At 35.4% G+C, this 25029-nt stretch overlaps 2 protein-coding genes across 5 annotated transcripts in view; both read right to left on the bottom strand.

The window, feature by feature from the left end:
• Positions 1-1077: 1077 nt before the first annotated feature.
• Positions 1078-13760, bottom strand: vtg3 (vitellogenin 3, phosvitinless). Its single transcript, XM_044129574.1, has 28 exons — positions 13672-13760; positions 13202-13222; positions 12957-13108; positions 12095-12346; positions 11847-12008; positions 11603-11751; positions 11374-11524; positions 11111-11268; positions 9762-9927; positions 9530-9655; positions 9176-9394; positions 8235-8452; positions 8048-8145; positions 7840-7964; positions 7645-7746; positions 6706-6825; positions 6414-6603; positions 6233-6320; positions 5475-5660; positions 5133-5226; positions 4850-5018; positions 3139-3230; positions 2958-3044; positions 2530-2724; positions 2262-2407; positions 1652-1790; positions 1441-1546; positions 1078-1268 (listed from the first exon to the last, which is right to left on the bottom strand). The coding sequence occupies exons 1-27, from the start codon at positions 13709-13711 to the stop codon at positions 1463-1465; spliced, it is 3729 nt and encodes a 1242-aa protein (XP_043985509.1). The 5' UTR covers positions 13712-13760; the 3' UTR covers positions 1078-1268; positions 1441-1462.
• A 1650-nt stretch (positions 13761-15410) lies between these two features.
• Positions 15411-25029, bottom strand: part of adgrl4 (adhesion G protein-coupled receptor L4) — a 50918-nt gene continuing 41299 nt past the window's right edge. For all 4 annotated transcript variants that reach the window (XM_044129569.1, XM_044129572.1, XM_044129571.1 and 1 more), the window contains 13 exons: positions 24511-24660; positions 24210-24280; positions 22944-23123; positions 21888-22071; positions 21665-21775; positions 20879-21078; positions 18957-19136; positions 17919-18122; positions 17497-17717; positions 17018-17084; positions 16781-16872; positions 16413-16581; positions 15411-16277 (listed from right to left, as the gene is read on the bottom strand). In XM_044129569.1, the coding sequence (XP_043985504.1) occupies positions 16215-16277; positions 16413-16581; positions 16781-16872; positions 17018-17084; positions 17497-17717; positions 17919-18122; positions 18957-19136; positions 20879-21078; positions 21665-21775; positions 21888-22071; positions 22944-23123; positions 24210-24280; positions 24511-24660 (1892 nt within the window). In that variant the 3' untranslated portion in view covers positions 15411-16214. The remainder of the gene's footprint in view (positions 16278-16412; positions 16582-16780; positions 16873-17017; positions 17085-17496; positions 17718-17918; positions 18123-18956; positions 19137-20878; positions 21079-21664; positions 21776-21887; positions 22072-22943; positions 23124-24209; positions 24281-24510; positions 24661-25029) is intronic.

The raw sequence follows: 25029 nt of genomic DNA, 5'->3' as shown, positions 1-25029 counted from the left end.
AGCAAATCATAAAAAAGTGAGGCTGGAATTTACCACACAGGTTCTGAGAGAGATGAGACAAAAGGTACATCACCTCTATGGTCACAGACACAAAAATGCTAATAAGTTTTAACTACCATCATTTTAATTGAGCCATAATTTAAAAGCAGTGCCTGACTTTAATCTGTTTGTCAGTAAACTATTTTTTACTCCTTTTGTCAGTTTCAAGTTACTTCTGTTATCATTCTGGGATTTTTGTTCATTAACAGAGGTACCAACTGTTATTCATGTATATGCATGGTCACTTACAAACTATGTACACAATTTCCCCCCATATTTCCAGTTTTAATTTTCTATTGCTGCTATTAATTTTATTATTATTAATAGTAATGTCACCACTGTGTGAAGAGACTCATTCCTGCTTTTGTATTTGATTTTTAATGTTTAAATGTTAATAAATCTGTGAACTTATCTGTCCCAGTTTCTTCATTTTAGTTTAATAAATTTGCTTCTTTTTTATCACAGAGTGAGAAATGTCCCCAGATTTCTAAGATTTAGTCTAAGAAATCTGGTCACCTTACCCCAAGAGCAATTTTTTTCTTTTCTTTTCTTTTTTGTTTTTCTTTTTCATTATTTTTTCATAAAATAATGATTTCTAACAACATTATTAAATTTATATTATTGTAAAAACAAATCACTTAATAGTGAAATTTTGTGTTTTTGATATTATAATGATTATTATTACTAATTATTACTAAAACAAAACAAAATCAGCTCCACTGAAGCCCTTAGTTGCCCTGGGGCCCTAAACCGCTGCTTAGTTTGCTTTGCCTTGGACCGGCCCTGGCTGCGGCACATACTGTATGCAACATTTTAAGATTTCATCTTAGGTATTTCCAACAATTTCATCATCTTCAGTGATCATTGTTCAACTCTATATTGTTGTAAGACACTTGTAAGACACAGCCTGCAGTGTTGTCCAGCCAGGGTAAAAGTCAGATTTCACTGATTTCTAAACCTTTATTCCATTGAAAAATGGTAGGGAAGATGCAAGCTATTGCAGAGTCAAATCACAAAATGACTGCAAAGGAAACACAATTGTTGCTCTACATTTAATAGTGTGATTAATCAATTCTTCAGAAAATATGTTCAGTTACATTCTGCTTAATACAAACTGATGATTTGAAAACTGACGACAGTCTGATAAAAGGAATGCTGGTTTTGACTGCAGTTGTTTGTCCACAATGGTACATCAGGCATCTGGCTGCCATCTGGGCTCTGCAGTATTTCTGCAAGAAAAACAGATTTTATGAGAAAAACAAAATAGATTCTTGGGATTCATCTTTTCTCACCTACTTTTAAGAGGAAACTCAGAGATACACAATTACACAGGCACGATTTCATCAAAAAAAGGCAAAAAAAGGTGAAAGTGTTCACTGAAGGTTAGCTAAGGTTACTTACATGTTTTCATGCTTATATGAATTTAATATTCTGCTGAGCAGGTCATGTTTTCATAAAACCACTGGCTGTTCCATAGGAATGGTATAGCTTTCTTGTACACTGTATACTTTACAAACACAAGAAAACATAATCCATAAATAAATATTTATATAAGCTATAAGAATATACGTTTAATGTACACAAATAGTTAAGTTGAAATATTTAATGGTACCTCAGGTAGTTTAATCTCCACATCAACGCTGTCTGTCCATGCAGCAAGAACTGTTGCAGACACTTCCCGCTCTGGATTTCTCTCATTTTTCTCGGAGAAGCCATGAAGAAATGCCACACCAGGGATGTACCGTTCAATTCTAGAAAAGACAGATTAAGCAGTAAGAATAAGATACTGATTTCCCTAGAAAAATAAATGTAATTTGTAGTTTTTCCTTATATTTCTCAGAAGCCATTAAGAAATTATGCTTCATACAAATTTCTCATAAAAATAAGATAAATATAAGATAAAGAGCCAATCCACATTATTCTAAATAACGTTTTCATCTGTTTTGACTTCTTTGTGTGGATTGCTTGGCTATTTACTTTTATAGTATGTACTGAAATTACACATTACAGTGTGTAATGTCATTATAGAGTACATTACATTATTATAGGGTACTGACATTACATTATAGTGTAATGTTAGTATCCTCATTATAATATATATTTACTGAGAAGAACAATTTGTTCCATTCACTATTTTTCCTTCTCTGATTCATACTGAATATACATTCATCTTTTGCACAACATATTCTCTTTCTTTACTGATGCATTCCTTTAAAAATCACCTTTTGCCAAGCTCAGTCATGTACTCTGAAATCCTGCTCCATTGTACTTTGGCCTTGAGCTCTGGCTTGGAACCATTAATATATGCAGTTGTGGCTTCCATTGACATGTCATAAGTCTGACGTTCATCGCCCCATGTGATGTGTGCCTAGAACAAGAAAGTGATAATGATAAAAAATAAAAATAAAATGCACAAATCAGGGAACAGATTTTAAAATGTCGATAAATCAAATGGTAAAAAGGATCTGTTTTTCCTTTTTTCTTACCAACCTTTGCCTTAGCATCCAGACTGCTTTCAACACACATCCTCCAGTTGGTGCTCGCTCCAACTTGGGACACAATTAGTTTGGCATTTCTAATGCTTGCCTCAGGTGAATGGTACATAACTGCATTGTAACCCTCAGGTTTCTGGTTCTCACAAATGGCAAAAGCTTTGAAGTTGAAGATGGCTTCAGTTGTCGAGTTCTGGGCATAAGAAATGAGTAAAAAAAACATGTAACTGCAGCTTGAAAGATGCAGAATATTCATCATTGCAAACAGTAAAATTAAAATAATGTATACTGTATGTCACATGTCATATAAATGCTAATAAAAAGGTCAACCAGGGCCACTATTTTTTTAAATTATGAAGAATTCAAAAGCACAGCTCAGATATTTTCCTTCATAAGCTTTCTCAGCTTAAACTGTAGAAGCCATACTTCTGGAAGGATAATGTGGTGTCTGTGATTAAAGTCTCTGTCGCTTTCAGATGAGTCTGAAGATGGATTATTTTGCTGGGTTGCTTCCTGTAAACAGAATTTTAGAACAGTATGAAAATTTGATGGGATCACCCACCAGAACAGGTGCTGTGAAAAGAAAATTGCACGTGTTGCCAAATACCTTGGAAAGACTCCTCAGAGCACTCGCTGGATCTTTTCTGGGATGAACGGCAAGCTCAAAGTGGATTTTCTCAACAGCTTTTTTTGTCCGAGCTAATAAAAGTGCAGAGATTTCATTAGCATAGAGGGTCAAAAAATGGTCTCAAAATAACATGAATATAGTAGCACTAGATATGTTTTTGTGGAGATGATAGTTTGAATGATTGCTTTGCCAAATCCTTTAGGAAGCTCTTTTAAAAATAAAAGGAAAAGGAAAATATTGTTTTGATTGACATATAGTTTGGTTGCTAAGGTGAAACATGTTGCAAACTAACAGGAAGAGGAATAGATCATTTGCCTTTGTGAATATCAGGATTTCTTTCATATTCAATCCAGGAAATGATTTACAGGGAAGACGTCAAGAACCCATGTAGCCACATCATTTATTTTGTTCTAAGAATGTAGTTGCTGTTGTATTCTTGCACCAAATGATGATGAAGATGTTCCGAAGTTTTCTGTTTCAAGCCCAAGTCAAATCTTAAGTTTTTTGCTCAAGTCAGTATCAAATCTAAAGTCTCTAATGAGCAATATAAAAAAATTTTCAACAAATTCAAAGCTTTACATTCAGGAAATGTAAGGTCACTTTTTAGTTGCTTCATCAAATTTAGCTGCAAGGCTCTAAATTCAAATAACCTCTCCTTACAACAAAGTATAAAGAATACCATTTCTGAATGTGCAACACAAAAGGCCACACTGGGTGTCTTTCCTGTCAGCTAAGAACATAAGACTGAAATTTTAATTCACAGAGGCTCACCAAAGTTACAAACACTGTTTTAAGTTGATCCACATTCTATGCTCACTTAATCCTTATGGGGTTCTGAGGGTGCCAAAGGCTCCTTTCAGTGCTAAACTGGAGAGAAGCATGGTGCAAACAACAATGCTAACAACTGTACCACACTGTGCAGCTCCTTGTTGAATTTATATCACAGAGAAATAAAGCAGTTCTGTGGGCAGATTGGGGTTTATATACAAGAAAGATGTCCCCACTAAAATGACCTGTAGTGTATATTACTGCATAAACTCTTTTGATACAGTTTTACAAAGACACGCTCATCTTTTGTTTAACATCAGCATTTTATTATTTGTTTAAGGAACTCTTAGTAAGGTTTCTATCAGCTGCTGAAATTAAAACATTGCTCTTCTTAGCAAGACCTATACTTAGAAATACTGTACATGCTAAATCCTATAATTGCCAGATGGCTACCATATAACAAAAGTGGTAAATTGTTTATTAAACAACCACTCAAATCTTAAACTTCCTAATTTCTAACTTCCTGGAGCACCTAGCTTCCCTGGATTACTAACTCTTGCTTGTGTGTAAACAAGACCAATAAGTGTAGATTTTTTCCAGCTATAACTTTTATTTCAGGTTTCCTCTACAATATAATTACTTCAATAAAATTGATTGGTAGAACCTCTGCAAACAAGTGTTCCTTATTGATTCCTGTAAAATGCTTCTGTTCATTTAAGCTTCTGCCTCATTCCTCCACCCAGAGGGAGCAGAGTTGTGTTGTGATACAATATTTTATTATATTTGGAAGGTGAATAGAGAGATAGAATAGACAAACATAAACTTTGCATCATTTATCTAATTATTCATAAACATCCATGATGTTCCCCAAGCTATATTTGTATTTTTGAAAGCACTTACACGCAACAAAAATCTTGCATACCTGGAATTATTTTGAATGCCATGTTGCCGTATCCAAGGAAATAGTACAGTGGGTACTCCTCATTGTAATACTGTCGTTTTAACTCGTACTCCATGCAGAAACCCACTCCATAAATATTGTGCTCATAGCACATTTTGGAAGAAGGATGCCAGATGTAGGGTTCTATTACCTGCAAGAGCAATAAATAAATTAATTAATCCACACAACATGAATCTGTTTATACTGATATGAATGATTCTTATATCAAAAGCAATTAATGTATTTTCTGTGACTCAAGCCCTACGTCATCACTGGAGTCAGCAGAGGGGGCCATGATTGGAGTCATTTTGGCTGAATCTGGCTCTTCAATGTTCCTGGACACTGCATACACATCTGATCTGTTTTAAACAATATAAAAGATTTACTTCAGAACGGTGATAAAAAAATGTTTTGAATGAGCTAATGTTGATTGAATTTCAAGTTTTGAGTCACAAGACAATTATAATGCAAATATATATCTAATGGAATTTGTAAATCCAGTCATGATTATGGTTCACAAAAGCCCCTGTGTAATTTTTAAACATTTTTTTTTATGTTGCTTACATTATTAAATTCAATCAATCATTTTATCATCATGCAAAATTACCTAATCGAAAGAAGTTCAATTTCCTTTTTGCTAGGGGGGAAATCAAGCTCAAATTTCCTTTCTGGCACATTTATCTTGGCAGATAACTTCCATGGTACCGCTAAGGGTCTCTTAATCTTCAACTCTGAGCCACTCTGGAAGAGCTTTGTGTTGGTCCCATAGAAAACCCAAAAGTCCTTGGTGCAACTGAAAAAAGAGAAATTTGACATAACATAATGGGAGAATAAGTGTCAACAACTATAGCACTGTTTAATGTAAAAAAAAAAAAAGTATGTATACCTTGACATGTCTGACATTAATGTGAACAAGACTGTGAAATTTATGATCACTACAGCAGTTAATTATGGCTAACTTAAAGAAATGTTTCTTTATTAATGACAATTCCTTCAATATTAACTAGAGTTACAAACTTGAGCAATTATTAATTAATTCCACATGAAAGTGCAATTACGTTTTTCATTCAGTAGTCTGACTTTCAGCAGTAACAAGTCAGTTTTATTGTGTGTGAAACAGATAACTTTAAGAGTGAGATGATTTGGCTTAAACAAGGAATTTCTGAGGTTCTCAGCAGCAGAGCTACACCTGGAATAAGCTGGAAAAGTGTTACAGAACAAACTATGATAAGACTCAATTTCACTTAGGATGTGCATTTACTTTTCAATTTGTCATTTCATAACCCTTGCTCCTAAAAAGACACACCGATACAAGCATACCTCATATGAAATGCTGTCATTTTTGTTTACTTTAAGCATAATTACCCAGCGTATCCATCCGTTTCCATTGTAATTTCAGAATTCAGGAGCTGTCCAATGCTTTCAGTGGGTGGGGGATTAATTGCAACTTTAGCTAGAAAGAAAATAGGTATTGTTTAGATTATTTTAAAATTCTAGTTATTTTTATCATCCATACATCACATAGTTGTTGTTTTTTCTTTTTCACCATTAAAGTTGACTGCAGTGATTGCATTATAATATTTGCTGATCTCCACTGGGAGCCCCACGGTTGTGGCTTGGAAGTAACGAGCCTCCAAGATCAAAAATGTCCGTGTGTAGTCCCATGAGATTCCTTTCTGTAAACTGTCAATCATAGCCTTCAAAGGACTTGATTTCCATGCAGCAGGACTGAAGGTCTGAAACAACAAAAAAATTGCAAGGCTTGTCGACTTCGCCATCTATTAAATTTTTTTCATAAACTACAGTGAGACAAACTATGGGTCAGCTCTGTTTCTTACAGTGATGATATTTCGGAGGGTCTCTTTGCTCATGTCAGCGAAGAACCACTCTTGTCCTGTAATACGCGAATAAACTGACAGGACTGGTTTATCATTGTCCAGACTCTCCCATCTTTGAAGCTGAAAATGAAAAAGGGTATTAATTACCACATGTAAAAGCACACACATGCACACACCTAAAATATAATTTTTGAACTATTTGCCGGCAAAAAGTGTAGAAAATTCTATTCTGCTAATTTAAACAAGAAAACTTGGCCAAAAAATTAAATGCAGCCATATGTTTGAATATTTATTATTGATTGTGTCAAACTTGAATGGGATTGCTGTGTTTTATCTACCAAAGTAACGACATGCTTAAAATTACAGGAGAATCGATAAATGTGGTAGCAACTTATTTAACTAGATAATTATTATGTATTGTGTGACTGCTGTTATTTTCATTATCTGGGAAGTTCAGAAGAGGTTTTCTGATTGCTGAAGAAAAATCTTTGTAGAAAACCTCCAGACATTGCCAGGTCCTAGGGAAACAAATCAGCAGTATTCAGGCTATACGTAAGGTGCTCTGAGGCTGTTTTGTACCATCAAAAAACCATGATTTTGATTTTCATTATAACTTCTTATTTCTCTCTTACATTCAAGTCAAATGTTAGAACTTAGAATATATTTGAGCCTCCAGGTTCCTACTCATTTTCAGACCTAAATTAGGTTGAATAAGTACTTTAGCTGTTCTTTTACTTGTGAATTTTTACAGATATCATGCTGCTTCTGTTACAGTCTGACAGAGATCTCTACATGAAAAGGAAGTTTTTAACTTTCAGAATGATATTGAAAAATGCTGAGATTGATTTGTAAACAATGGTATACATTTACTTTGTTGCTCAGCTTCACTACGCTAGCTAAGTGTGTGTTTTGTGGGGAACTGTCTGATATATCACTCACCACACTGAAAATAGCCATAAGGTCACTCATACTAAAGTCTCCTTTAAATCCAGGAATGCCAGCTCCAATCAGATCCTTTATTCCATCTGCACGGACACCCAACTACGTGACAGGAAAGACAGAGGATTGCTTTTTTCTTTTGAGTGAGATGTCCAATCATAATGCCCGTGTATGCAGTTATGCTTAATACTTTACCTCCAGTAACTCAATAATTCGACCAATGATGTGGAGTTTACCACTTGACACAATCTCTGAGGGAATTGCGTTGCTTGCATTTCTTAGCATGAAGAATTCAGATGTCATCCCAGTTAGCCATCTATCTGGATGGAAAAATTATACATATTCAGAAAAGGTTTTTGAAATGGCTTTTTAACAAACGTGTCACTGTCCTTTTCCAACATACCATCGAACCAGTCTGCATGCTTTGTTTTGCTGTAGTAATAACAGAGACGGCCAAATCTGGGTGCAAGGATTTTCACAGCCAAACTGGAGGCAATCGAACTATTGGAAAGATTTAATAAAACAAAAAACAAAAACATTTAACATTAAATTTCTAGTTAAACACAAGTTTGATTTCTTGATCCTCTCACCGATACTGATTGTTTGGAGTCCTGGACCTCGCAAGACCATGCAAGTAAGTGTAAGCAAAACTTGCAACCTGAAGGTCTTTTTCGTCCTGCAGATGAGCTGTCACGGTGGACACAAGAGCCATTGAAGGTTTAGTTGCAAAAAGAATCTTGAAGGCATGCATGCGAACCTCAGATGCAACGTGCTTATGCAGAAACACGGCCAGGGCAGCTTCTCGAACCTGAAAGCAAAATTACTTTTAAAATTAATTACTTAATGACAAAACTACCACAAACATATTAAAACAGAGAGTTTTTCTTCCATTGTTGTGTTAGGGATACTTTTAGTTTCATTTTCAGTGAGTGGCAATGTACTGGTACGATGACAAATATGACGCACTGATATCTCTCATGCTTGTTGGTGGTGGTGACGTTTTTCCATTCCCCAATAAAAGGACTGTATGATGTGACTGCAGCAGCTCCACCCTAACTATATTGTGCTTTTGTCTTGTGGAGAACTGATGGAGGCCCTGGAAGTCGGTGGTATGGAAATAGAAGAAAAAGCATACCAAACCACCATGCATTTAAATGGAAACAAGGCATTATGGGTTGCTAGCTATCACAAGAAAACTTTTTTAGCATGATTTTTGTGTACAATACTCTTTCCATTGTCAGATGATAGATTGAAAAGCATTCCATGAAATACTCAAAGTTTAGAATTTTGTTTCATTACCAAACATAATTTTTGTCGCATTTGATTTGTCCATTGCGCTGACGACTTCACTAAAGAAGTCTATTCATAGTAAGATTAGATTACACTTTGAATCCATTTTGTAATTCCCTTTGGCGTGCAGCAAGATTTGTTGTCTAGATTGAAGATTAAAGCATTCTATTCTATTCTATTCTATGTCACTCAGATGACTTTCCAAGGCATTTGGATTTCACCAGATATGTTGTGTTCTTACATTGTGAGGGTCTCTGTTCGCGACGAGTCTCATCGCCTGGATAGCTGCACTCTGCACCCGAAGAGGCAGATCCACAGGAGTGGCAGATACTCCAGGAAGGAAACGCATGATGGTTTTCATGCTCTTAGGATGTCCTGCATTTCCCATAGCTTTCAGAGCGATAATCATTTCTTCTTTGTTGCCATTCCTCAGAGCCTCTGTGGCCATTTCCACCAGGGGCTAGTGCAAATGTAACACACATTTGGGTTATGGTTTTCAGATAGTTATCAATCACTTAGTGAAGCTCTCTTCACTTATTATAGGATAAATATTTGTATCTACTTATAATGTGTTGATTCCTTATAAATTTTGTACCTGAATAACGTCAACTGAACATATATAATAATGTACACAGTACTTGTTCACCAGAGAGCCATAGGAAAGTACCACAGTATGCCACAGAAAGGTGTTAGATTTACTGAATGGCAGCTTGAGGAAAATCTGCAAAATGTAGAAAGAAGAAATTTTTTACATTAACTTTTCCAGAATGTTTACAGTTGATTTTAAGAGTAATAAGTTCTAAGAAAAGCTTAATAGCCTTACTCACTTTAGCCATTCCAACATTCTCAGGTGTGGGCTGAAGATGATGAAAAGCTATTAAGATGGTTTGCAAAGCTTCAAAATGAGTCCAATCATTTGCTTTAAATCTCGCCTCCATGAAATTCAGAACTTTGATATCGGCAATTTCAACGATTGAGTCCAAAAACCAACGCCTGAAAAGGAGAATTATAATAATTTAAACAAGTGAATACTTACAGTGAAGTTTGCCTTAAAATTGAGAATTTTTACATTAATTCATAAATGGAGAATACAACTGTCCAACTTAATTTGTATTGCACTGAGATACTGATAATTTGTTTGGATGAAAAGAAAAGTGCACTCTGACAGGAAGCATACTATGATCATAAAAATGACGTAGAACAGCAAGTTTACTTTGAAGCCATTTTGGGCTTCAAAGGAAAACCCAAAGTGGCTGTGATGTGAGTGTGATGTTATAAAATGTCATTGTCCATTAACTATTCAACTATCTTTTCCCTGTTTGACTGTATATCCAGAACTGGTTAGCAGAAAAAAAACTGATTCAATAGAGAGACCTAAACATCCTCTCCCCAGAGAAAGTGGATTTTCCCAAGGTGTTCTGCCAGTGAGAATTTAAGGACCATCTTGGTATTTGGCCCTGAGTGCAACATGCACTAGACAGATCTTAATTAGAACCATAAACTATCTCATGCCCCTTCCCTTTGATACAGAGAAACAGGAATTCTACTACAAACCGCCCTCTGACAGAGCTGATCCTATCTCTAATGCAGAGAGCAACCTCCTCATGAAGGAAGCTAATTTCTAATCCTTTTATCGAAGGTCTCAGTTTTTTGGTCATGATCCCAATTTCTACACCATAGGTGATGGTTAGAATGTGAATTGACTGATAAATTAGGAGAGTCGAGATTTAGCTAAACTGTTCTGGATTATTCCAGACAAGTTCTCAAAAGGATAATCCGTCTCCTGCTCTTCCTTGCCATTACATATGTACAAGACACCCATCCACTTGGACTCTACAGCTCGAGGCTTTGAGGTTCAATAATCTTGATAAATAGCAGGCCATGAAGGCAGACATATCTTGCTGGGATTAGGAAGACCGGGATGCCCCCCTGAGGTCTAGTGGGAGAATTTGCTAGAGAGCAATTGATGATTGAGCCAGATTGAAGATATATGAGGGAAGTTCCCTCTAGGTGGGTTCACCATCCAGGAAAGAAGGATCATGACTGAGTGTCATGTGGGTTTGGTGGCAGGCATGGACCTAAGCTTGTTGATTCTTGGCATCTTACTCTGACTTTGGTGGAATTGTCCATAGCTGTTCCATAAAGGATTAATCTTGTGTTTTTACAACATGCTCACCTATACTTGGGATTTACAGCTAATTGCTTCCACATGTTTTCCAGTTCTTCATAGGGTGTCACTCGCAGGAGATGGTACAGCTTTATGGAGTCCTCAGTAGTGGCACTATTAATAGTGCCACTATTTGCCTCACTCAAGCGCTTGATCAATTCTGTAGCCTGTAAAGGGACATAAAAGTAAGATTTTGTGCAGTTAATTAAAAAAAATGTAAAATGTAACTTTATTGACTATAAGATTGCATAATGTAGAACCAAGCATATCACCTTTGGTCCTGGGTTATCTAGTTTCTGCATCATAGTTGGAATATTAATGTCCACATCCTCAAACGAGTAGATAATCTTGCCTTTCTTTTCCAGTGGTCCATATGTTCTTCCTCTGGCTGTTCTGTTCATGCTAAGCAGCACCAAGTCCTTCCTGCCAGAGTAAATTTTTAATACAAATTATTTATATTGTAGATATTTAAAAAAAATAAAATAATTTCTCTGCACCTACGTTGCTTCCATCTTAAAACTTCCACCCTTCACATTGAAAGCACTGAAGTGTTGTCGCTCAAATCCCTGAGCTCTGGTTATGAGACCTCCATCTCCTGTTGGCTTGATGGTGTAATTATACTTCATGGATGAAATGACATTTTCTCCTCTCTAGATTGATGGAACAAAGAGACACAAGCAGAGCTGACACAGATCCATTTGATTTACAACTGCAAAAAAGGCTAAAATAAGAAAAGGATAAAAACCTCTTTGGCAAGTCTGTCCCACTCAGCAGTTGCCATTCCGCTGTACATTGCTGCCCTTTCCCAGCAGTTTGTCACATCTACAACTTGAGTGACGATCCAATCCTTTGTCCCCTCTTTTTCTTCAATAGCATAGTCATTGTGACAATTGCCATGGATTCCAGTCTGCACACAAAATCAAAATCTCTGACATTAATTTGACTACTACCTGTCACCAGTGGAATAGAGTTGTTCATTTCAAAATGGTTTACCTCTCTCAGCTCATAGATGGTCTGTGTATTCTTTACAGTCACCTGGAAAAAACTAAGTATACCTCTAATAATGTTGACAACAGTCGTGGAAACCTTAGAATGTCCAGAGATGTCACCAATGTGTCCGTTGTCATACTCAAACAAGAATGGTTGGGCAAGCTCAGAAGTAATTCGTTTGGTAACTTTTGGGGAAGATACATAGTCATCTTTGCCTTCAAAGCCATTATACTCAGCAAATTCCAGTTCGGAGACCTTTAACCGAAATCAAACAAGAAAGTCTGTCATGCTTGGATCACATGCATGAGCCATGGCAACAAGAAAAGTGACACTATGATAACATTTATGAGAAATCTGTAGCCTAAAATGTGAAATGGCTTCCTGTATTAATACAAGAATAAACCTGAATATCTTTCTAGTCCATGTACACGATCATCACACCATACATATTGCTGATTTAAACATAAAATGGAAAATCAATTTCTAAGATAACTATTGGGTTTCTAAAGAGATATGGAAAATGGAAAGACCAGCAACCTAGCAATAGACATGCATTATCCTTAATTAGTTGACTAACTACTACTTTTCAGAGAACATAAATGTCTGAAAAGCTATCCTAGCACTAGTAGCCTATTGTATCCTTTATTATTAACTGCACTGCTCTATGCTTGTGTAAGTTGGCTCTTCTATAAGCATCAAAATAAGCTAAATAAATGTCAAAGAGTAGCCAAAGTCCAAAGGAAGACAAATTATTTGAACTATTGTGAATTTAATATATTTAACTTAACATATCCATCCATCCATATATTGTATCACCCCACTTATCCAATATAAGACCATTACCTATGTAGTCTTTCTCTCTCACCTGAAGAAGGAATGATTGTTTGTCTATACCGATGATTGAGACCTTGCAGGTAATTCGCACCCCAGACTCTGCCAGATTTGGCTTCCCAAGTCCAAAGTTTACCTTTCCTTCATATTTGTACTCATATGAATTCTTTGGGTTCAGGGCGTTATCTGGAAGATGTGTTCAACATTAAACTTAACATTCTTATTTGTAAAACACTTTGTGAAATTTTTATAATACAATTTGATACAAAAAGGACTCACCATATCGTAGGATTTGGCTTGCTGAAAGGTTTAGAATGAAACAGACAAAATGTAAATTTTTCTAAAGAAAACTGTCATATAATGCTGATTTTAGGCTAGCTTCCTGTGTACAATGAAAGAACCTGAAGAGTGAAGTTTTGTGGATTTGTCAAAGTATTTTCAACAGGATGCACAAAACACCTTGAATAAATACATATAATAGTAAATATCTAAGTGCATATGCCTTGCTGTAAAATCAATATTAAAGATTTCTCTGCTTCAAATGATAAGGAATTTAGCCTTTCCTTACTTCATCTTCTACAAATTCATATTTTTTACAAGTTTGAAATTGTCATTTAAATGAGGAAATTCTGAATTTATTCTAAGCATAGGAATTACATGAAAAATTGACTATATTTTAGCTTTAACACCAACACATAAATTATCTGACAATCTGGCCACATTGTTTAAATTAGTGAATGAAAACCTACTAGCCAAAGCCACGAGGCAGCAGAGAAGTAGACCCCGCATGGTGAGAGAGTAGTGGAGACTGTTTCACCTGGCCCTTTAAATAAGTGCAGCAGTTTCATTTCACATTCAGCCTTGAGAACAGATCACATGCATGGATAACTGACTTTCTCTGGGTAAACATTTGTTTTCTGATTTAGGTCACATCAGCCTGTGACATTGTCAGAGTGTCACGAACAACAGATGAAAGACAGTGTTCACTGAACTTTTTTTTTATATATATATAAGGTAACTATTCCAAAGGCAACAAAGAATTAACCCTCCCATTATGTTTGTTTCTAGGGTGCAGCAAAAATGTTTGTGGGTCAATTTGACCTGGACAGTGTTTAATCATGCAATAGTGTTAAAAACTAAAAAATTCCTCCAAAACATTTTTGTATCTGATTATTAACTCCAATACTAACCATTTCAATCAACATTTGTGCAATTATGTATTTTCTATTTCTCAGAAATTAAGGATTAATTTTCATTTTGTATGTCCACTGAAAAGAACCTAGACACCGAAAAAAACATTAATTTCCTTAAAATTGATCTTTGGTTAATTTTTTTAGATTACACTTTATCTTTTTTTCACTGGGTGATCTTTATAATTGAACTTGAGACACACATACTGTTCAGGGTCAAATTGACCCAATGATTAAAATCAAGATAAATGAGTCGTGCAGAGAGTATTTATGTTTTCCTCCACTTCTGCTGAGTGTCACTCAGTGTAGATGGATTTTGTCCATGGGAACAGAAAAAGTTCCCGTCAAAAATGTGCACATGCGCAAGTATGAATGTGGTGTGTTGAGTTTGTGTATATGTGGTGAAATATGGTTCCTAGCTGCAAGAAAACATATAAAATTGGACATGTTTAAATCTTTTTTTGCATGTTAACTTGACTTCCAGGTCAAGTTCTATGTGAAAAGTAGACCCAGGTGATGGTGCAAATGTGTAAAATGAATACATTTTCAATTTATATGTAGAGTGCACCTCTTATAATAGAAAAGGTTTCATGCAAAAATAAATAAATAAATAAATAAATACTTCTAACTATAAAAAAAAAAAAAAAAAAAAAGTAACCTTAAAACAGGTCAATTTGACCCGAAACATGACAGGAGGGTTAAGTAAATTACACATCGGGGGTGTGTGTGTGTGTGTGTGTGTGGGGGGGGGATTAACAGCAGCCAGCACTCAAACCATCAAAAGATTTCAAAAGGCAAAGGGCAATGCCTTCCTATTCCATAAAGTAAAAATCTTTTGTTATATTATTGCAGTGACCACATGCTTTACAGAAAATGAAAAAAAAAAAAAAAAAAAAAAAAAAACCTTCCACCCACTTTTAGTACATGTCTCAATTAAAAATCCTCTTTCAAATCTATTTCATCAAACAAGCAACACTGTGACTCTCTCCTCTTAATACCAGCTTTGAAAATCTGCCTTGGCTTCAAGAGCTTCCAAAAAATGCTGCACACTAAAATGTACTTTCAGGGTGATGAAATCAAGCAGCAATCAGGTCAAATGTTTAGTCTTGCCGACTTTCAGAATGACATTCTGTCAAGGCAACATTATTGTGTAACCATGCTCAGGCAACTACCTGGGTTATCAAAGCTTTTTCTTTCTCAAGCATCATTTGAAGTTGTCAACTTATCAGACGTTTTATTTTAACATTAGCCAGAGGAGGGCGATGAGAGCAGTTTTATGATGCATGTGGACTGAGAACCCAGAATATATACTATGTTCAATGTGTTTGATTCTTCTTTTTTAAGAAGAAAGATTATGTTGATCATGACTGATTTGTAAAATTACTAAAAAGGTAAAAATTCCAATGCTTCAGGCACTGTATTCATAAAACATCATTTATCATAAGACTGCTTTTTAAACGTTTTTATTTATTTGTAATTTGAAAATAAAAATGTTTTAAAAAAAAATATTCTCAAACATACAGCTTATCATAGTTAACAAACAATGCAAAGAATTTGTGACATTAAAGGAGTTAAAATCCATTCGAGGTTTCTCATCATGTCCAGTAGAGGGAGCTCTTGGCCAATAAGATAAGAACAATGCTATGCTTTGACAGCGTTCATCAACAATGCGCACGTTGACACACTCTATATGATTTACTAATTAATTATAAAGGCGACTAGAAATAAAGAACTTATTTTCAGAAATAAAGGTAAAAACATGATGTGTAAGAAACAACCTAATACAAAAGTACAATCACTACTCTTTTAAAACATGTTTTTGCGAAAATAAAAGTAAAAAACAAAAAACAAACTTGTGCTACTGTACTGAATAAAGATTGTGATTTGGTCAGATAAAAGCATATATATCATTAGTATTTAGACACAAAACCAAGAATATTTTAAATCTGCAAATACTACATTCATCAGACATTTGTATTTTCTTCCCAATGACTTAAAAAAAATATACATAAAAAAAATAATAATAATCACATGGTATCACTGAGCTGTACTATCAAATATTATTGTTAAAGTTCAAATGCTTGAACTTTAGCTGATGGGTTTCATCTTAGGCATTCAAAACAGCAGGGTACATTTTTGAAAAGTCTGTAGTATTCCTCCTGAATCTGAAAGAAAAGCAGAAAAAAAGGTTTACATCAATACAATATGTTGCCTTAAATCCAGAGTTTTGAAATGAATCTTATTGAAGATGAAAGAAATAAGAAATGAAAAAAAACAAAGAAAGGAGGGAAGAACCTTACCTTTCTAGACAGTACACAAAGGAAGATGAAGATAAACATTCCTTGGAAAGCGTTGGTTATGGTAAACAGATAGGCTGTCAGTGTGGTTTCATGGAGAATATGCAGCACTCCAAAGGTCCAGGTGGCGCCAAGCACAAACAGCAGAGCCATAGCACCACGGGCACAGGACCTGACGGGAACATTACTGATTTAACTAGCCTGCACACAGCGCTTGAAAGCTTCCTTTTTTAATGTGAAAAAGAACCTATTTATAGTACAACATCATTCTAACAGGGCAGTGCTGCCTACGAATCCATTAGATAAGAGCTCTACTTAAGTTTTTTGTTGTTGTTGTTGTTTTTGACCTACATAAAAATAAATATTCCTACCTGATGTTTTCATAGTGGCTGATTTCAGGCTTTTTCACAGCAGTGTGCCGGTACACCTTGTAGATGATTACTCCAAAGGCCAAAAGATTAACCTTTAGTTTGAAACAAGGAAAACACAGCAAACAAGAAAAGAGTCTAATGAATATTTATCAGACTTCTGTTTGTGGAATTAATGTTTCAACATATTCAGTTTATTGCTGATACATCTTTTTTTTTTTTTTTTTTTTTTTTTTTTACCAGAATAATTAAACATGCAGGACCAATGAAGCTCCACACAAAGTGATTTTCTGTACTCAGCCAACACCTGGAGAACAAAGTTTGAGAAAATTATATTGGTGCTATTTAAAAAAACAACAAATTGATTACTGTTTGTATTTTTTTAAATTATTAGTATTAAGGTAAAATAAAAAAATAAAATAAAAAAACTGTACAGAAAGAGCAACTTTTATTTCTAAGTCTCTTAATTGTGATTAGCATGCATACACATTAGAAACGACTAATGTCTAATGTTAGTCATATCTACCTTTTTCAAATAAAAGGTAATAAGATACTTTATGTTCTGTGATACATTGTAACTTACTCCTTTATACCTGATTCTCATAAATATACAGCACTTTAAAGAAAAAATCTATAATATTTACAAAAACAGATTGCAAGTTTGTTTTTTTTGCCTGAAAATTTTGATGAAAAAAAAAAATATATATATGGCTGCTTACACTCTGTCTGTCCCATAATACTTTGAGCCGAGTGTCGCTGAAATTCCCACCACAACCGCGGGGCTCCCATAGCCGAAGATGTAAAAGTTCCGATGCAGAAAGCCTTTGTTGTAGATGACACCGACGACTATTAAATACAGATGAATGCCCTCAATGCACATCCAGGCAAAGGCTGCAAGAAAGAAATAATGCAGCATCCCTGCAATCACAGAACAGAACAGCTGCAAGGAAAAGAGACAAGAGACAGAGAGATATTTTACAAGAACTGAATGTGGGAGATGTATAAATCTGCAACGCACTTCCAACATCTAATTTGTGTTTTTATGTGTAGATAAAAATATATATATAAATAAATAAAATGCAGATGTTATTGCAGGACTGTCAGACAGATGATTATATCTGCACTTCAAGTGCCTTCACACCTTGTGTGAGTTCATGTTGATCCCCACAAGGAAGATGAACTCAGCCATAAACAGACTGCAGCACAGGTTCTTGTGTATGGTGGTTCTGGTGCTCTGGATCTCGCTGAAGAACCAGAAGGTGAAGATGCACAGGGACAAACAGATGAGGGAGATGATCATCCCCAGCTGGGTGATCCGGGTCAGGATGGTATTGTGGGCTGCCAGCTGGGAAGCAAATGGAAAGGGAGGTGTTTCATTCGCAGTTTCATGGTATGCCGGAGTTGTAATTTGTTGTATTTTCTGCTTGGAATCGCTTCATATAACATAGATGTAGGCAGAGGTTACCCCAATATGCCAGCTTGTAGACAAATTGGGTTTATATTGGTTTTAAAACATCAGAAAAAAATGCTCTGTTGAATTATTCATTTGAGTTTAATTGCCCTGATTTTGCTTAGTCCATGTTTTAAAAGAATGTACCTTGTCACAAATTTTTGTTCACATCTGCAATTAAAATTACAGTTATAATAATTATAAAACCCCTTACTGGTCTAAGACTCCACAGAGTGCAGTAAAACAATATTGCCTTTGGAAAAACAGCAAGCATCTTCTTTTTTAGTTAAATATCTCAATGTTTACATGTTTCATGACAAAAATAATTAAAAAGCCCTAACCCTATGAGTCTGAGAATATATATATATATATATATATATGTATATATATATATATATATATATATATATATATATATATATATATATATATATATATATATATATATATATATATATATATATATATATATATATATATATATATATATATATATATATATATATATATATAGAGAGAGAGAGAGAGAGAGAGAGAGAGAGGGAGAGAGAGAGGCAATTCCTTTCCTTCTTAAAGGAAAGGAATTGCCTTTTCAAGTATGCAAAGTCAGTATGAGAACATCATTACAAGCCTCCTGGCCTGAAACTCCAGCTGCATTAAACTAAACACTGTGAGGACAAGTTAAACAGGGAAACCTTTAGTCGTGTTTTTAAGAACAAAATTACTCACATTAGCTCTTCCAGATGACATGAGGATCGCAAAGTGTGTGAGATGATTGCAGGAGCAGTCGGTTGCGTTGCTGCTAACGTGGAGAGTCTTGCAGCCTTCAGTGGACCAGTGACCCTGCAGGCTGTCCACTTCATACTCCCAGAAGGCGCACTTCGTCACATCAACTTTAGTGTTGATGGGCTTTGGGGACAGAGGAGAAGCAGAGCAGGTGTTATCACTCTGGAAGAGGCCGTTTTTATTAGTTTTACCACTGCAGTGTGTGGTGATGCCCCATAAAAACCGGACTCATCAAAATGGCATTGCAAATGACTGCTTCAGTCGTTTGATTGAGTGACTCGGTTTTGTGACAATGCGTGTTTTACAGATAATTTCAATGCATAGCTTTGACTTCAATGATTTTATTTTAAATATTACCTCTTTAATTTTTTCTCAGTAATATACATTTTGTTAGATTAATATCTAGTAAAAAAAAAAATGTAAATGAGTAAAAATTTGGAACATGTTAATTTCTTCTAAAACAAACAGGTATTTCTGTGTGAAATACCAAACAAGAAAGGAATGTCACTGAAATTATTGGTTGTTCATCTTTAAAGGCAATTTAAAGATAATTTTCTCTCTTCACCATAAATCAACACCACTTTCATTGGGTTTAAATCTCTAGGGGGCAACAAAAATAATGATATTACTTTTTCATACATTTTAATTATCTAAAAAGAAAATAGCAGAACATTAACTTTCAGGGTAATTTATCTCAGCACACAGTTTTTTCACCTTTGTTTGTGTTTTACAAGAATGATGGCCTAAGATGCTAAGTTGAGGTAAAATTTGACTTTAATGTAAATCTTGAGGACAAGACTGGAGGATGAGAATTTGTGCAAAAAGATAAATGCAAATATCTCTTCATCCCAATATTAATGTGAGATAAGAACTGACTAAGCAAGATTAAATGTTTTTTCATAAATGTCCAACTGACCCAAAAATGATGGTTCCAAGCTGCAGTAGTGAAATATATTGATTTTCTTTTTTTTCCACAGATAAACTGACACGTGACAGGCCTTGAACCACTTAAATAAAAATGAGAACCCCTCTGACAGAGTGGCAAGTCTGAAAAAAGTTGCATTTTGTCTTCCTTTTATTATCAATTCTTTTCTCATTTTGTATGTGTTTCTGGTTGTTTGCTATATCTTGTTAATTATTTGCCACAGTCAATCATTTGCCGTGTCTCTCCTTGCTTTCTTTGTCTCTTTTTGTTCTTCTTTTGATTTCCTTTGTAGCCGATTTTGATTTTCTTTGTGGTAGTGGTTCATCTTCTTGTTGCCGTATGTTATTGTCATTTTGTATTATTCTCTAGCACTTTTGTGGTCTATTTTTGTAAATGTTTCACTTTGATTTCTAGTATTTTTATTATCATTTTGTCATCTTGTTTCAACATTTCACATCCATGTTAAGTTTTTGTTTCAAGATGCAGCTCTGTAACCTTTGTTGATTTAGCTCGTAAAGCTTTCTTGTCTCTGTAGTATTTGCCTTTGTAGATGTAGCCTTTTACCACACCACATTAGAGTTTTTATATTATGTTTCATTTGTATTATTTTGGCAGGTTTTAATCCTTTGATTGTTTTCTTTGTTTGTTTTAGTTTACATTTTAATACAGCTCAGAATCTTTAACACATTATAGGTTTTATTTTAGGTAATGATTCATGTGATCTTGAAAAGGTTTGTCTCCAAATCATTTTTTTTTTTTTTTTTTTTTTTATGAACAATAACAAAACCCAACAAGTCAACATTTTTAGGAAAAGAGAGTCCTCTGTGGCATTCTCTTCATTACTAACAGACTCCCCTGGAGTTCATTTTAAAAGGACAGCAGGATATGAGAGGACGGAAATAACAATGTAACTGGCATCAGCACTCTGCTCGTTTTTTACCTCATTGTGCCTTAGAGTGAAGGTGACATGGTCAAGTTGGTAAACGTCAGCAGGTTTGACTGCTGCTGCCATGACTTGGGAGTTGACAGTGATTTCCCCAGTTCCTGCATAGCGCGAGTAGTCAGTGACACCTGGGTCGCTGCTCGGCTTCAGGATGTCACTGATGCTGTCATATCGCACAAACACCACTGACACACTTCCTGATGGACAAAACAGGCAGAAAAAAGACAAGACGGAGTGAAACTTACTGTACTGCTCATCAAACTTTTAGTTAGGTGAAGAAAGCCAGTCAGCTCCTACAGTTTTCTAATAGAAAATTGGCTCACATTACTCAAAGCTCTCTGGGATAAACTGTGAGAATGTCTTTTTTTATGTGGATCCAAAAACCTCAAAATAATCATGTCTTTTCAATAATATTTTGAATATTTTGATTTTAGTTGCCACATTCCAATTAACTCCTGGGACAGGGACCTTCTGAACTGCATGGCAGTGTTTCCTTGTCAGTAAATGTGGTTCTAGTGTAAAGACACTCTAAGTATAAGTCTAAGAAACATTATATGTTCAGTTCATTTACCTCTTATCAATCTGGAAATTGTAACAAATAAAATTTTAGGCTTTTAAACTACAGCAAATCACACTGAGGGCCATTATCCACAAATGAACAAAACATTTAACAACAACGACGGTGAGAAAAAAAACAAAAACAGAAGAAGCTTGTAAGAGGGAAAACATTTTTTTATGACAGAGTGACTTTCCGCTTCATAGGGTGAAAGTTAACATCTTTACCGCTTATTTTCTCTGGTTTCGTCTTTTGGTTTAGAGTTATGCGATCTCCTCCCATTGAAACAGAAAGTGTAGCCTTTGTCTGAGAAGCATCAAGGGTGAAGAGTTTCAGTTCTGCAGAGGACAAAAATAAATAAAAAAAGTCAGTAATATCTAAATATACACACAAGGATGAATAGTTTTATGTAAGTGAGAGAGTTTTGAGACTCTGTCACAGTTGCCTCACCCAATTCAGATGCTTTGATTTGGATCTCAGTTGGAGTTTTGTGGTAGGAGCCCAATGACAGAGCACTTTCTTCAACAACATGTAGCAGCTTGGTGATGGTGTGTTCACGCCGCTCCTCTTTCATTCTGTTCCAAGCCACTAGTTCATCCTTCTCCACCAGATTGTTCACTGCTTTCACTAATTTCTGTTTGACAAGAATTTTTATGATATGTGGATGTAATGTTTATTTGTACTGCAATGTGATTTGTGTTGTGGTTTAAACGTAACAGCCACCTTTATTTTGATTATAGTTATAAAGAGAGGCAATAAAAACCAGTTTAAAAAATGGGACCTCTAGGTGTTTATATATTACATTATGCAATGCAAAGGTATTCCTTAAATTTTCCACATTCTTTCATGTTAGTGACACAAACGTAACAATGTGAAGTGGAAGAAAATGGATGCATGGTTTTCAAAATAAAAGTGTAAGTTTTTATATAAACCAGAAAGTAGAATCTTGGTCTCATTTAAGCAAAGAGCCCTCTTCCACATTTGCTGTGTCCCTAACTTCTGGTAAACAGCACATACGACTGACAGCCCATTTACTAAATATGTGACTTCTGAAGGCAATTGGCTTTACTGGATGAGAGCAAAGGGGGCTGAATGCAAATGCACATTTCACAATCAAGATTTTCTTCCCAAAAACAGAAATACTAAAAAGTATGAAACATTTACTTTCTACACCAAAATTAGGCACCACATTTTGCTGATTTTTCACATAAAGATGCTTGTTTCCTTCATGATTATTGTCAGTAAAGATAACTACCACAAAAAAAATATATATATGCTGACATTTGTTGCTGTAACACAACAAAATGAGAAAGTGCAAAGGGTTATAAAGACCTTTGCAATGCCTCACAGATATCTCATGATGGCATTCAATGATTTGAGACTGCAGGTCTTTATAGAGGGCACATGTAGCAGAAGATGTTCTTTTAAACCAGTTCAAAACATGGCTGCTGTTTCGGCATAGCTCCAAGTGTTGACTGAGAAACAACAATGGTAAACAGAGCCTACTGAAAGAGTGGAGTTGATGGCAGATGGCTTGACAGTGTAATCCTTCTCCACAGCAGCCAGTGTTGATGCGGATCGACTCAAGGCCTCAACATATGCGATCACTTCCACTGAGGTAAGTTCACCAGACGTCCTGTTGGCAATTTCTCTCAGCAGGCTTTGTGGCTCCGTGAGGTTGCTCATCTAAAGTGGGAGAGAGGTACTTTTTGACGTCTGAATGCTGTTAAACTTTCAATGACTTTTTAAAGAGACTTCAAATCTTTCCAGTATGTTGAAACTTGCGGATAGCTGGGTAATATATACACAAATTTCTGCCGAAGACTTCTTCGTGAATATCTTTTAATGATGTTGCACTGGTGGGCAAAGAGTGATTTGAATTAAAATAATTTTTGTTTATTTTTCTTATCAAGTAAATAGTTTGGTTGGAAAAAGGAGCAGCTTATTTTTGCATTATTTGTGATGAATTTGTATACAACACATTGATTTAAAATATATGAATTAATACGTATAAAACAAACATACACAGGTATCTATAATTAACATATTTGCTGATTCAAATATAGATTGTATAAATTACATTACTCATACATACTAAAGTTATTGATCACATAGCCAGTAATCATGCAGTATGTTTTCTCCATATAGACATCTAGTACAGCTAAATGTGGGAATATAATTACATTAATTTTTAAAACCAACTTTCAATTTAAATTGTCAATTTCCCATATATTAACCCTGTTTCTTGCAAAACGGTTAATTTGTTCTTTTTACTTTACTTGCAGTGAGCCACAATTCAACTGAAGCTGTCTTTGGAATGTGATTTAATGTTTTCAAATGGATGCAGTGTTACTTCTCATGCACAACCAAGGGTTCAAAGCTGCAGGTAGGAATCACAGATCATTTTTACATCACAGAGTCTGATGATGTACATGGCTGTACATAATGTGGCTCTAACTCAGGGGTCTCAAACTCCAGTCCTCGAGGGCCGCAGTCCTGCAGTTTTTAGATGTGCCACAGGTACAAAACACTGCAATGAAATGGATTAATTACCTCCACCTTGTGTAGACCAGTTCTCCAGAACCTTAATTATTCTATTCAGGTGTGGTGCAGCAGAGGCACATCTAAAGGTTGCAGGACTGCGGCCCTCGAGGCCTGGAGTTTGAGACCCCTGCTCTAACTTGTTCTGCCTTGTGCTACTCTTCACTCTCTCCAACAGGGGGCAGCTTTATCATGTCTAGTTTTACTGTCCTTCAACTGAGGGATACTTACATTTTCGAGTGTTTTGTTAACAGCCTGTGTCATGCATCCAAAATTGTCATGGCAATCTTTTTCAGGATGTTCTGAAAAACAACAATTTCACTTATGAAAAAATAAGGTTTTAGAGAGCAACGTTCTTTGGTTTGCTCTCATAAAACCTGAAATTTTTGTAATTCGTCAATATGTTAAACAGAAAATCCTCAAAGAAAGTTAAAATTGTGTTGAAGAAACTAAAAAATAGGATGAAAGAAAATTCATATCAAAGGACTGCTGCTACGTGTTTTTGTGTGGGTTCTTGAATTCTCATACCGACCTTTACATCTTGCACCTTTTTCTGGATGAAAGTGTTTATCGCCTGAAGTTGAGATGTAATCACGGTTACAGGAGCAATAGAAAGATCCATTTGTGTTATGGCATCGTGAGTTTGGGCCACAGACCAGTTTTGACTCACATTCATCAACATCTAAATGATGCAAATAAGACAGAGAGTTTTATTAATAAAAGCAACCCCAACATAGAATAAAACTTGCTTCCACATCATTTATTTTACATTATTTATGTCAGTGACCGATAAACCTTGAAGCAGTAAGCTCTTGTAAGCAATTTTCGCAGCTAGATATTCAGAACTCGTCTGTTGCATGTTTCCCTGACATCCGGTTGGATTTCTGCAGGAGATGTTCAATCTGCAGCTTAACAATAAAGGTGCTGATTTTTTCCTGGTGCAAAATAAACAAAACATCTCAGATGGTTTCTCGGGGCAGCAGATGGGAAAGAAGTAGCAAGAGGCTGAAGAGGGAAAAAAAAAATCTCCTCCAACATATTTATCTTCCTC

This window comes from Gambusia affinis, linkage group LG10, assembly GCF_019740435.1.
Source record: "Gambusia affinis linkage group LG10, SWU_Gaff_1.0, whole genome shotgun sequence".
Taxonomy (NCBI): Eukaryota; Metazoa; Chordata; class Actinopteri; order Cyprinodontiformes; family Poeciliidae; genus Gambusia; species Gambusia affinis.
The sequence above is the reverse complement of the archived record's forward strand: the minus strand, read 5'-3'. Positions and strand labels throughout refer to the sequence as shown.

Bases quoted from the DNA above. Each gene is read 5' to 3' on its own strand.
- vtg3 (XM_044129574.1), bottom strand. From the start codon at position 13,711: ATGCGGGGTCTACTTCTCTGCTGCCTCGTGGCTTTGGCTA. The intron at 6,826-7,644 runs GTGAGTGATATA...TTTCATTTTCAG, and splicing joins TTATGGCTATTTTCAGTGTG to CTTCAAAGATGGGAGAGTCT. The intron at 3,231-4,849 runs GTATGCAAGATT...CACTTTTATTAG, and splicing joins GGCATTCAAAATAATTCCAG to CTCGGACAAAAAAAGCTGTT.